This window comes from Puma concolor, chromosome A2 (genome assembly GCF_028749965.1).
Source record: "Puma concolor isolate L17-30 chromosome A2, mPumCon1.1.hap2, whole genome shotgun sequence".
In the NCBI taxonomy this organism is placed as follows: Eukaryota; Metazoa; Chordata; class Mammalia; order Carnivora; family Felidae; genus Puma; species Puma concolor.
Genome location: NC_141668.1, coordinates 134184850 through 134198001, shown reverse-complemented (window position 1 = coordinate 134198001; position 13152 = coordinate 134184850). Strand labels below are relative to the sequence as shown.

General features: G+C 41.1%; 2 protein-coding genes and 2 long non-coding RNA genes across 13 annotated transcripts in view; 1 reads left to right on the top strand and 3 right to left on the bottom strand.

Moving 5' to 3' along the window:
- LOC147583527 (transport and Golgi organization protein 1 homolog) overlaps window positions 1–13152 on the top strand; it is a 136500-nt gene that overhangs the window by 20001 nt on the left and 103347 nt on the right. For 3 of the 10 annotated variants that reach the window (XR_015241902.1, XR_015241905.1, XR_015241900.1), the window contains one exon: window positions 8455–9229. The exons of the other annotated variants lie outside the window; for them this stretch is intronic. The gene's annotated coding sequence lies outside the window, so the exon portion shown is untranslated. Of the gene's footprint in view, window positions 1–8454; window positions 9230–13152 lie in introns of those variants that run through there. 10 annotated transcript variants of the gene reach the window in all.
- The window catches only part of LOC147583531 (transport and Golgi organization protein 1 homolog), a 23526-nt gene continuing 10965 nt past the window's right edge, over window positions 592–13152 (bottom strand). Inside the window, exon 6 of the mRNA XM_086681034.1 lies at window positions 592–883. Within this exon, the coding sequence (XP_086537160.1) occupies window positions 607–883 (277 nt within the window). The 3' untranslated portion in view covers window positions 592–606. The remainder of the gene's footprint in view (window positions 884–13152) is intronic.
- Window positions 1322–4524, bottom strand: LOC147583533 (uncharacterized). The gene is made up of 3 exons (XR_015241946.1): window positions 4127–4524; window positions 2040–2140; window positions 1322–1360 (listed from the first exon to the last, which is right to left on the bottom strand). It is a non-coding gene; the product is annotated as an uncharacterized LOC147583533 (long non-coding RNA).
- Window positions 12320–13152, bottom strand: part of LOC147583532 (uncharacterized) — a 1989-nt gene continuing 1156 nt past the window's right edge. The window contains exon 3 of the long non-coding RNA XR_015241948.1: window positions 12320–13050. This is a non-coding gene — a long non-coding RNA (uncharacterized LOC147583532). The remainder of the gene's footprint in view (window positions 13051–13152) is intronic.

Genomic DNA, 13152 nt, shown 5'->3' with positions numbered 1-13152 from the left:
TTCTCCATGGGAAGTTATTACATAACTATATCTGATTAGAAATGTACTTACACTAATATACAAACGAGAGAAGGAAAACAATGGGTATTTAGCAGTAAAGCCGCAGACTTGCCCTGATAACATCAGAGGACGAAGCTATATGGAGCCTGAATTATGAACGTAGGGCTATGGTTCAAGAAAAAATAAAATAAAAAATGACAACATTAAAAATACTAACGATGGGGCGCCTGGGTGGCGCAGTCGGGTAAGCGTCGACTTCAGCCAGGTCACGATCTCGCGGTCCGTGAGTTCGAGCCCCGCGTCAGGCTCTGGGCTGATGGCTCAGAGCCTGGAGCCTGTTTCCGATTCTGTGTCTCCCTCTCTCTCTGCGCCTCCCCCATTCACGCTCTGTCTCTCTCTGTCCCAAAAATAAATAAACGTTGAAAAAAAAATAGTAACGAAATGAACTCCTGAAATAAAACTAAAATAAAGTCTTCACATTGCGTCAAGGTGGGAAGAAAGCTAAGGCCCATGTCCCGTCATCCCCTCCAGGATCCTCTCTTTAGCTAGGGGATGCTGGAGGAGGTGGGAGGGTCCGAGTCAGGGGAGGGGCCTGAGCTCCACCAGTCACAGGGACAGGTGCTCTGCTGCCTGGGGCACCAGAGGAGAATGCCCTCCTGTCACCCCTTCAGACCACCTGCTATCCTTAGGTAGTAATTGTGGTTCTGTCCAGGACACACGATGATCACCCACAGGAAAAGGCTTTGCCGCAGAAATTTGGCTGCTGCACATCACCATCTGCTCCTTACCTCTCCTCGGAGGGTTCTGCGTCTCTGGACTTCCAGGCATTGGTCTCCGCCTCCTGTATCCCTCAAGCAGCCTCTTTCCTTCCATCCCATCCAGTCTTGGATACAGAAAAAGAATGGACTTCTATAAGAGTTGCAATGCCACGTCCTCTGACTAGACACTAAACAGCACAGCTGTCATCCCTCAAAACACCCATAAAAACTCATGTCATGCTCCCACACCTGTGTTTCAAGCGGGCGACCTCCTGGCTCTGCTCTGCCATTTCCCTCTCCCAGATCTGAGGCTTGATCTGGGGGAGAAAAACACATCCACCTTCAGTCGTGCCACACTGTGCGCCAAAGAGGGAGAGGAGGAAAAAAGGAAACACTTACCCAGTTGTCCTGAGCATTCTTCTCATGATCTGCGATCTGAAAAAGCAACAATGAAAAGTTCATATTTAGGAATTCCAAGGGCCACTACATTCACCCACATGAGGTACTAAGGGTTCCATATGTCAGGTAGAACTCACGTTACCTGGTGTCTGAAGGTGAGTTCCGCCTGCTGCAGCTGTTCTTCTCTTTGTCCATTTTGTTGCCTGTGAGTTATAGTTGCTTTTGTCAGATAAGGCCCAATATTGGGTATGATTTTCAATAATCTGCCCATGTTCTCATCCTCCTCCTAAGTGTCCCCTAATACAGTTTTACACATGAAACACTTTTCACATGATTATAAATGTACAATAGGATCAAAACTATTGTTCCATCCTTTCCTGACTCATTCCATGACCGTAGGGTTCAGAGTTCACATAATTCCTTCCCACTTTCAATTGTGCCCTAATTCATCATGTGACAAGTGTCTTTCATCATAAAGCTCTTTCGTCCTTTCACTTAGATCTTCACCACGTTTCCTAGGGTTGCAAAGACCAGGGCCATGAAATGGCACTACCATGTTGATGGTATGATTCATTCTAAGACACACTGCTTTCCTACAGATTATGATACTTGACACCACCCCCAGGAACGTTGGCATGGATGAAGTTTCCACACAGTCTGGCCATTGCTTGAAATCTGGAAATGTTGATGAAGTTAATTGTTTTGTTCTTTCTAAATCTTACCTTTTTTTATCTGTTAATACTCTACGCATATGTCCTCTGAATTTTTGTTTATATTACTATGTTGAGTCTAAACATAGACTTTTAACCTTGTAATAAGATTAAAAACAAAAGAAATGAAGAGAGGTTTCATGAGCTGCTGGTAATTAGTAGCTGAACTCACTTGTACTTGTTTATTTCTTTCATAGCTATTTTCACATTTCCCCTGCAGCTGCCAGCTGATTCTTCTTTGCCGCCAGTTCACACTGTGTCATTTTCAGCTTCCTAAGATGGGAAAGACATATACACGGTCCAGGAGCCAAGGTCCACAAATTCTGCCTTTTATCTCCCAGCACTCTTGAAGGCCTAGATACAAATACCTTTCCCCCACCTCTCCCGTAAATGCACAGACTGACAACACAGAGAAATGAACTGAACACCCCATTTAAGTTAAAGAAAATTCAACCTCTGTCTGCTGCCATGTCTCTGCTCTCAGACCTGTTTCCTCTCCTTCATCATAAAGTCATCAAATAACATTGCACTTTGTGCCTTCCCAGAGCTGGACTTTGGTTTGAGATGGTGAAGGCTCATTTCAGTTCTGTGTCAAAAACCTTGTCTGACCACCCATACCCATTAGGATGAACCAAGGGATCATCACTAGTCTCACACCTCCGTGAGGAGCCCTGATTCTCAGTCCAGAAGTTGTACCCTGACACAGACAATCACCCTGAAAGACGACCTGCCAGGTATGGCTTCCCCAACATTGCAGCTCCCTCCCAGACATCGCTAGAGTCAGGAGTACAACCCCTGCGTCCACCTTCACATATCCTGGTGGAGGAAAAGGCCAATCTTAGAGCAGCAACATCTCCTGAGGTAGAACCTGATATGAACTGTTACACAGTCTGGGTTTATCTGCAGGAAACAGATTTCAGATGGAAAACTATCAACTTCATGGAGCCAATGTACTTGAACAAGACTCAGTTCATTGACAGTGAAGGCAGCAAAGGGAAATGCTTAGAAAGGCTGGTTTGCTGTGTTGCCCTCAGACTATTTTGTTCATGGTGTTGCTTTAAAGGGTTTCAATTTGGTACTGGATGTATTCAAGAGTCACATGCAAAATTGAAAGACTCCTAGAAACTGACACCAAACCTCTAGACAGAGAAAGGCACATGCATTTCCTTCCGGCATCTCAAGCAGTCCTTCAACAAATGCTTTCTGGAGTGGCTGGAATGTAGTGGTTCTGTTGTAAGGGATTGAAAATAGAAAGGTGGCCAGGGTGCTGTACGTGCTCCCCAAAAGAGCTTAGAAATGATAAAAACAAGATGCCAGTGAGACAGAGCAGGCTCCACCCCAGGTGTGGGAAGGACTAACAGAAGCTGAGTCTCCAGGGAAGAGAAGGAAGTATTTCCTTTTCAATGTGAATGAGGGACTCTAAAGGCCCTGATCTCCTCGTGAGAACAAAAGGAAATACTGTACAAAGGAGGAAACATGTGAGCGAATGCACCAAATTTCTAATGACCCCATGAAGACACATGTGACCAAGATGGAGAAGAAGGGAGCCCAGGACAAAGCCAGCCTGGCAGTGGGAACCAATCTCCCCAGGACTCATGAATGAACTTGGGGACAGACAGCTGAACTGCAAAATAGGTGAACAACTTTATGGGCACAGACTTAGAAGGAAACGTGTTTCGTTCAGAGGCGGCCAGCAAAGATGAGCCCTAGTGAAGCTGCGGGCTTTGGTCAAGACTCAGAGGAGTTACACTTCAAAAATCGGGGGACAGGAAATAACTCAGCTTCCTTAGGCATTGGCCTGCTGTGAACAATCTCACTAGCAGAACTGATGCAGGGATCCAGTACTACTGGCGCCCCTACCCACTTTCCAGAAATAAATTTCTGTGGTTTCTGCAGCAAGATCATTGATTTTTTCCCTACACATTCTTGACCCATGTGGGGTCCTGAACAAAAATGACCTAATTCCTGGATGACAAGACAACGTGATGGGACTGAAACCCATGCGCCAATGGAAATGGATCCCAAGCAGATCCAGACATCAGTGTTATTAATGCTGATACCTTCCCTCTTCCACCCCAAATACATGACACAATGTGTGACAAGCACTTAGGACAGAAAGGAAAATGCGGGTGACAGAAAGCAAGGTAAGAAGGACAGGCACAATTCTGAGTGCATTTGGCAAAAAATTCGCAAAGAATTTTAATTATCTCTACTGGCCGTCACATTCATTCATACAACAGTACTTGTGATAGTTCTCACATGAACATTTTAGTCTTCTATAGCCACTTTTCTTTCTTCATAGAATTCTTCAAGGATGCCTGCTTTGTCCTTCAGCTGTTTGACTTTTGCTTCTTTGGTTGCTTTCACAGACCTCAATGCATTACACTTGTCTTCCAGGGCCTTTTTATTTTCTGTACAAACATGGATTTGCTTTCTAAGTGTGCACATGACCTGAGACTTGTTTTGGGTGAGATAGGAAAAGGGCAAGAACCGTGAAGGCAGGAAGGCACTCTTTCCCTTTCCAATGCAAAGTCATTGTCACCAATATGGGGATTTCTCCGCAACAGACAGCATACTTTCCAGTTGACAGTTATTGGACCTCAAGACTCTCAACTCTACATGCTCGAATTCACCATTTTCATCTTGCATTTTTAAGTAAGACAGATAAGAGTAAAACACTTTCCATAAGTAATGATTGCACAAAAATTTGAGTGCACCTAACACAACAGGATTGTGCATTGCAATAAACAAAGACCCTGAGGCATAAATATAACTAGGAGAAGATAAAGATGGTGGGAAATAGTTCACGTCAGATAGCTTATAAATGGTTTTCTTGTTGGAATATATATATATATTTATATACATCTGTACATGTGTGTGTGTGCATACACACACACAAACACACACTTCTTCCCCATTCACGTTGAAAATTCACTGTTCAGCATTAAGAGAGAAAGAGACTATGGAGCACCTGGGTGGCTCGCTCAGTTGAGCATCAGACTCTTGATTTGGGGTCAGGTCATGATTCTAGGATCGTGCGATCCAGACCTGTGTTGGGCTCCACACTGAGCGTGGATCCTGCTTAAGATTCTCTCTTTCCCACTGCCCCTCTCGCATGCCCTCTCTCACTAAAATTTAAACAAAAAATTCATAAAGAATAATTTAAAAATATTTTTTTTAAAGGAAAGGATTATACACTGTGGCTATCACCCTTTGTCTCTCAACTATATTTGGGAATTTTCTACATATCTTGGAGGGCAGAGTTGAATGATGTGATAAATTACCTAGTTGTGAAAATAAAAGATAACTCCTAGTCCTTGAAATAGCAAAACTCATCTTGGTGGTCCTAGTGAAATTCTAGCTCATTGTTCAGAAAGAGATTTGGCTCCCAGAGGCCCACTCTCTACTGTGGTAAATGGCAAGCAAATGTGCTGTGCTCACTTCACCCAATGAATAAAAGCCTCCAAAGCCAAATTACAGTAAAACTCAGCAGCCAACTCTTATCACTTCCTGATTCTTCACATTCCTCTCTCTCTGAGTTTGCAAGGCAACAAGTGCACTTTGAAGGGTGTCATTTAAAATTTCATTGAAGTGGGTGCCTGGGCGGCTCAGTCAGTTAAGCATCCCACTTCAGCTCAGGTCGTCATCTCGTGGTTTGTGAGTTTGAGCCCTGTGTCAGACTCTGTGCTGACAGTTCAGAGCCTGGAGCCTGTTTTGGATTCTGTGTCTCCCTCTCTCTCTACTCCTCCCCTGCTCCTGCTTGTGCTCTGTCTCTCTCTGTCTCTCAAAAAATTATTAACACTATTTTTTTAATTTATTTAAAGTGCTCCATTATTTTGATGTTCTCCTTCAACAAAACATGTTGAATGAGTAATAATAATTCATTCCTTTTATTTGTGTTTTTAGAATGCAATCCAGGCAAAGAAGGGATTCTTACCTTCAGTTTAAGAGCTTCATCAGAGAGAAACTTACTTTCTCTCATAGTTTCCTAAAGACATTTCCTTAACTCACTGTTGTATAAAACACGAAAAAGGAATCAGAATTAAAAAAAAAAAAAAAAGCATAGTGCTAGATAAACCTATCTTCTAATGTGTGACTCCTTTCACAAATAAAGAGGTAGCTCTTTACATTTGTGAAGCTTGTGTTGAATTGGTATTGTTTATAGAACACATGAAATAGGTCAGTAGGATGCTCTACCAGAGTGGCAGTAACCAAAATGAAGTCACAAAAAAATATTTGAAAGGGCAATGCTACCTTCTGTTCCCAAATGGGTGTTTTTTCAGCAATGATGTTCTTTGTTTTCTTTCTTAAAAGTAGTGATCTTCTCAATTATTCACTGTAAACTAACTAAAAGGAGACAAAACATGTTCTAAGGCTGTTACCAAACCAGTGACATCAAATAATCCCAGTGTATTAGCAGCACACATGATCTGACAGGTGGGTGTAACTAACATTTTAGGTTTCCCGTTGTGCCTGAAGAAATCAAGTTTTAGCAGCATGTTAAACCTAAGAAAACCTTATTTCAATGAGATTCCTATTTAAAATATTGTCCAAAATGGAGAAACACAATAAAATATCTTCTCATTTCTCTCCCATCTGGAAGCACCCTTCTTAGAAAATCCAATCACTTCAAATACTTATGTCACCACCAGAGATGAAACAAAAATCAAATCCTATCAACTTACATTTCTCTCCTCCAATTATTAAGGTACATAAATAGGTCCCTGCAAATAATGGAACAAACAAAACCATCATTTAGTCTCGATTTGAGCCACTCACACTCCCAGGTGCTATTTGGAATTCCACACAAGGAAAGTTCAAACTGCTGCTGGCTGACTGACTACTCAAAGGCCTTGGATGACTTCCTGCTGCTCACAGATTGCCTTTCATGAACCCTAGGGCAGGGGCCCTGGAGGACAAGGTCTTTGGAATCAGACATACGGGTACCATCTCAGCTTTACACTTAGTGGCTGGAGGATCTGGATTAATGGCAATTCCTAGAAGACAAACTTTTTTCATCCCAACATGAGAATGTTACCCTCCAGCCTTAAAGGAATATTATTCAACACACATGAAGCACCCAATTACAGGTAACACATGTAAGCTCTAGAACAGACTCCTCCAACAGGGACTGATTCTGTCATCTGACCAGAAAGTGCAAACTTCTCTTTTGTTGGCCCACTGTGAGAGCTCTCATGCCCTGAGATCACTCTTCTCCCCACCACCGCCACTGCATTCAAAGGGATGAACAACCAGCCTTTGAGGGCTCGTTAAGTGTCAGGCAGCCACCCTGGCTCTCAACAGACAGTGCCACAGGATCACCACAGTCTATGGAGCCTGTGCAGAATACATTACCCCCATTTGCAAAAATCTCATCTCCACTCATTCTCCCCTGGCATGAACGGCTTCCTCCACCTCAGACTCAGAACCATGGTTTAAACCTCTCTTGTGACACACACCCTGCCTGGCAATATCTGGCTTTGTCTCTAAGCTCAGGCTTCTTGATAGGCTTGTAGATAGAGAGTTTTCTCATCTTCACATTTCACGAAGAGCCAGGTCATGGCAAAGTACTCACTCCAAACCTCAGGTTCATATCATCACTTGTTTCCTAATCATTTCTATGTAAAATTACACTAATTTCATTCCCTCTACTCTGGTGATGTGTTCCTCCTCCTGATGTCTTAAGAGATGGCAACTCCCTCCACATTGTCACTTAGGCTCCAAACAGGGAAGAGAAAGATGAATTTCAAGAGTTAAAAAGTCAATTAGACATCAGAAGTCCCCATATTTATCCTTAGGTGAATCAAAACGCACATCAAGGGGCGCCTAGGTGGCTCAGTTGGTTGAGTGTCTGACTTTGGCTCAGGTCATGCATGATCTCACTGTTCATGGGTTCTACCCTCCCATGGGGCTCTGTGGTGACAGGTAAGACCTGGCACCCACTTTGGACTCTGTGTGTGTCTCTCCCTCTCTGTCCCTCCCCCACTTGCACTCTTTCTCTCTCACTCAAACATTAAAAAAAAAACACAACCCACATCAAACACCAGTACTGAGAAAATATTGCAAAGAAAACTAAAGCTTAAATTCTTACCGTGATATTCTCAAGGCTCTATCTAAGAGGGGAAAAAACAAAATTAAATTTGGTGTCAAAACATATTATTAGTAAAAACCTATAGTTCCCGATAAATAGCAAAATAGTAATCCAGTGAAATTACAGTAATTTTATTTTGCGTAATTAATTCACAGGATCAAAAGATAAGAAAAAATAGAATTTCTATTTAAGTCATGTTACTTCACAATTTCTGTTAAAGAGCACAACGTAAATAGTTTTTTTTAACAGAAAATTTGTTTATATTAAATGAACATTCAGCCTATTCAATTTTGAACATTGATAATACATTTAAAAAATGCTTTAAATTGTCATTTCCCTCACTTATTTTTTTTAAATCCAGTATCCACACTGAAGTTTAGAACTAGGATTATTTTGAATTCCTGAAATAAAGAAACAGGAAGGAAGGGAGGGAGGGAGGGACAGAGGAAGGGCGGGCAAAATCTTTGAGCTATGATATGCCTCTTTTATTCTCTAGAAAGCTCTTCTGAAATACTACATGGAGTTGGCTGTCTGCTGAATTCATACAGAGTTATGGCACATCAGGTGCCATGATTTTTTCCAGACTGCTACAAACAAAATAAAAGCCACCAAATGAGAAAAAGAATAAAACACGGCTAGAGCTAAAGCACAAGCAACAACAGAAATAACAGTTGATGTTTAAAAAAAGAGCAAAAAGAGCTCTGCAGACCTCAGTTCTCCTGATAAATTCTAGCTCAATCAAATCTAGGCATGACCCGGTTTTGACACCATTAACATATTTCCCCATTCTAAAGTTTTAAAGGATGATGAGAGGCTGAGGCCAGCCCTAAACTCTTGCCAGGATATTAGAATATCATCATGCTATCAAAAAGCCACTTAGGAACCTCTGAGCTTCCCTGTTCCTTGTCACCCAGCCCCACAGGCGGGGAAGTGAAAAGGAATATGAACACACCAAATACTTAATATTTGTGTTTCTGTGTGAAGGCAAGTTTTCTCCAGTGGCAGGGAGAGGGGCAAATACTCATTTAGAAATAAATTCCAAAGTATTCTGTTCTTCCAGAAAAGATCTGCCCTCAAGAGGAACGAAGAGCCTAACTGGGGATTTCCCAAAGAGTAAACAATACAGGTGAGGGAAAATACTCAACTCCAGGGCTCTCACCTTCCTGTCTCACCTGGGAGTAAATTCAGACTAACCCCTAGCCAGATAAATATAAAAACCTCACACTCATGTCCTATTTACCTCAGTTCCTTTACCAGCACATAACATTTGCCTTTCAACACAACTTACAAGGCATAGTAAAGTAAAAACCACACAGTTTGAACACAGATAGCAAGCATTAGAATTACACTTCCTATGGCAGAGATGTAGGAATTATCATCCTGGGAACTTAAAACCACTTCCATTCCTGTGATAATGCAGATAATGAAAAAAGTGGACAACATGCAAAAAGAGATGGTGAATGTAAGCAGACAGTTGAACCTCTAAGATTTTAAAGTGATTTGAGATGCAGCGAAGGCAGTCCTGAGAGGAAAATACATTGCAATCCAGGCCTATCTCAAGAAACAAGAAAAATCCCAAATACAAAATCTAACGGCACACCTAAAGGAAATAGAAGCAGAGCAGCAAAGACACCCCAAACCCAGCAGCAGAAGAGAAATAATAAAGATCAGACCAGAAATAAACAATATAGAATCTAAAACAACTGTAGAGCAGATCAATGAAACCAAGAGTTGTTTTTTTGAAAAAATGAACAAAAATTGATAAACCTCTAGCCAGGCTTCTCAACAAGAAAAGGGAGATGACCTAAATAGATGAAATCATGAATGAAAGTAGAATTGTTACAACCAATCCCTCAGAAATACAAGCAATTATCAGGGAATACTATGAAAAATTATATGCCAACAAGCTGGGCAACCTGGAAGAAATGGACAAATTCCTAAACACCCACACACTTCCAAAACTCAAACAGGAGGAAACAGAAAGCTTGAACAGACCCATACCAGCGAAGAAACTGAATCAGTTATCAAAAATCTCCCAACAAATAAGAGTCCAGGACCAGATGGCTTCCCAGGGGAATTCTACCAGACATTTAAAGCAGAGATAATACCTATCCTTCTCAAGCTATTCCAAAAAATAGAAAAGGGAAGGAAAACTTCCAGGCTAATTCTATGAAGCCAGTATTGCTTTGATTCCTAAACCAGACAGAGACCAAGTAAAAAAAGAGAACTACAGGCCAACATCCCTGATGAATATGGACGCAAAAATTCTCAATAAGATACTAGCAAATCGAATTCAACAGCATATAAAAAGAATTATTCACGATGATCAAGTGGGATTCATTCCTGGGATGCAGGGCTGGTTCAACATTCACAAATCAATCAATGTGATACATCACATTAATAAAAGAAAAGATAAGAACCATATGATCCTGTCAATCGATGCAGAAAAAGCATTTGACAAAATTCAGCATCCTTTCTTAATAAAAACCCTCGAGCAAGTCGGGATAGAAGGAACATACTTAAACATCATAAAAGCCATTTATGAAAAGCCCACACCTAATAGCATCCTCAATGGGGAAAAACTGAGAGCTTTCCCCTTGAGATCAGGAACACGACAGGGATGTCCACTCTCACCGCTATTGTTTAACATAGTGTTGGAAGTGCTGGCATCAGCAATCAGACAACAAAAGGAAATCAAAGCATCAAGATTGGCAAAGATGAAGTCAAGCTTTCACTTGTTGCAGATGACATGATACTATACATGGAAAATCCGATAGACTCCACCAAAAGTCTGCTAGAACTGATACATGAATTCAGCAAGGTTGCAGGATACAAAATCAATGTACAGAAATCAGTTGCATTCTTATACACTAATAATGAAGCAACAGAAAGACAAAGAAACTGATCCCATTCACAATTGCACCAAGAAGCATAAAATACCTAGGAATAAATCTAACCGAAGATGTACAAGATCTGTATGCTGAAAACTATAGAAAGCTTATGAAGGAAATTGAAGATATAAAGCAATGGGAAAACATTCAGTGCTCATGGGTTGGAAGAATAAATATTGTTAAAATGTCAATACTACCCAAAGCTATCTACACATTCAATGCAATCCCAATCAAAATTGCACCAGCATTCTTGTCGAAGTTAGAACAAGCAATCCTAAAATTCATATGGAACCACAAAAGGCCCCGAATAGCCAAAGTAATTTTGAAGCAGAAGACCAAAGCAGGAGGCATCACAATCCCAGACTTTAGCCTCTACTACAAAGCTGTAATCATCAAGACAGCATGGTATTGGCACAAAAACAGACACATAGACCAATGGAATACAATAGAAACCCCAGAAGTAGACCCACAAACGGATGGACAACTAATCTTTGACAAAGCAGGAAGGAATATCCAGTGGAAAAAAGACAGTCTCTTTAACAAATGGTGCTGGGAGAACTGGACAGCAACATGCAGAAGATTGAAACTAGACCACTTTCTCACACCATTCACAAAAATAAACTCAAAATGGATGAAGGACCTGAATGTGAGACAGGAAACCATCCAAACCCTAGAGGAGAAAGCAGGAAAAGACCTCTCTGACCTCAGTCGTAGCAATTTCTTACTGGACACATGCCCAAAGGCAAGGGAATTAAAAGCAAAAATGTACTATTGGGACCTCATCAAGATCAAAAGCTTCTGCACTGCAAAGGAAACAACCAACAAAACTAAAAGGCAACCAACGGAATGGGAAAAGATATTTGCAAATGACATATCGGACAAAGGGCTAGTATCCAAAATCTATAAAGAGCTCACCAAGCTCCACACCCAAAAAACAAATAATCCAGTGAAGAAACGGGCAGGAAACATGAATAGACACTTCTAAAGAAGACATCCAGATGGCCCACAGGCACATGAGAAGATGCTCAACGTCGCTCCTCATCAAGGAAATACAAATCAAAACCACACTCAGATATCACCTCATGCCAGTCAGAGTGGCCAAAATGAACAAATCAGGAGATTATAGATGCTGGCGAGGATGTGGAGAAACAGGAACACTCTTGTACTGTTGGTGGGAATGCAAACTGGTGCAGCCACTCTGGAAAACAGTGTGGAGGTTCCTCAAAAAATTAAAAATAGACCTACCCTATGACCCAGCAATAGCACTGCTAGAAATTTACCCAAGAGATACAGGAGTGCTGATGCCTAGTGGCACTTGTACCCCAATGTTTATAGCAGCACTTTCAACAAGAGCCAAATTATGGAAAGAGCCTAAATGTCCATCAACTGATGAATGGATAAAGAAATTGTGGTTTATATACACAATGGAATACTACATGGCAATGAGAAAGAATGAAATATGTTCTTTTGTAGCAACATGGATGGAACTGGAGAGTGCTATGCTAAGTGAAATAATGCATACAGCGAAAGACAGATATCATATGTTTTCACTCTTATATGGATCCTGAGAAACTTAACAGAAACCCATGGGGGAGGAAAAGGAAAAAAAAAAAGAGGTTATAGAGGGAGGGAGCCAAAGCATAAGAGACTCTTAAAAACTGAGAACAAACTGAGGGTTGATGGAGGCTGGAGCAAGGGGAGGGTGGGTGATGGGTATCGAGGGGGGCACCTGTTGGGATGAGCACTAGGTGTTGTTGGAAACCAATTTGACAATGAATTGCATATTTAAAAAATAATAAAATAAATAAATAAAAACATTAAAAAATTCTACATTTATGAATTTAATGTGCAATCTCCTAATTTTCCATATAGGATATACATTTTTCTTTCAACTACATGTGGGATTTTCTCAGGACTAAAACATCTAATGTATGCATATACACACAATATCAAATGAAGAAATCCACTAAAACGAAATGAAATCATACTGGTGAACACAGATTACGTTTTTTATGGCAGTACTCAAGGTGGGGTGATATTTTCAACTGGGGGGGGGAGTTAACAGACACGTACACCACAATTCTTGAAGTTACAGCAACTTGCCTGCGCATCAGATCTGTCTTCTTTCTTACAGGGAGAGAAAGGAGCCTTGAAAGTATATGTGGTGAATGTAAAACTCAGGCAGGTCTGTGAATCTCTGACTGAGAAAATGAGAAAGAAAGGAAAAAAAAAAAAACAGTGGAAATGTATCGAACAGGGTATCTAAGCATCAATTTTCATAAAGAAAAAATACCATCAGGCTT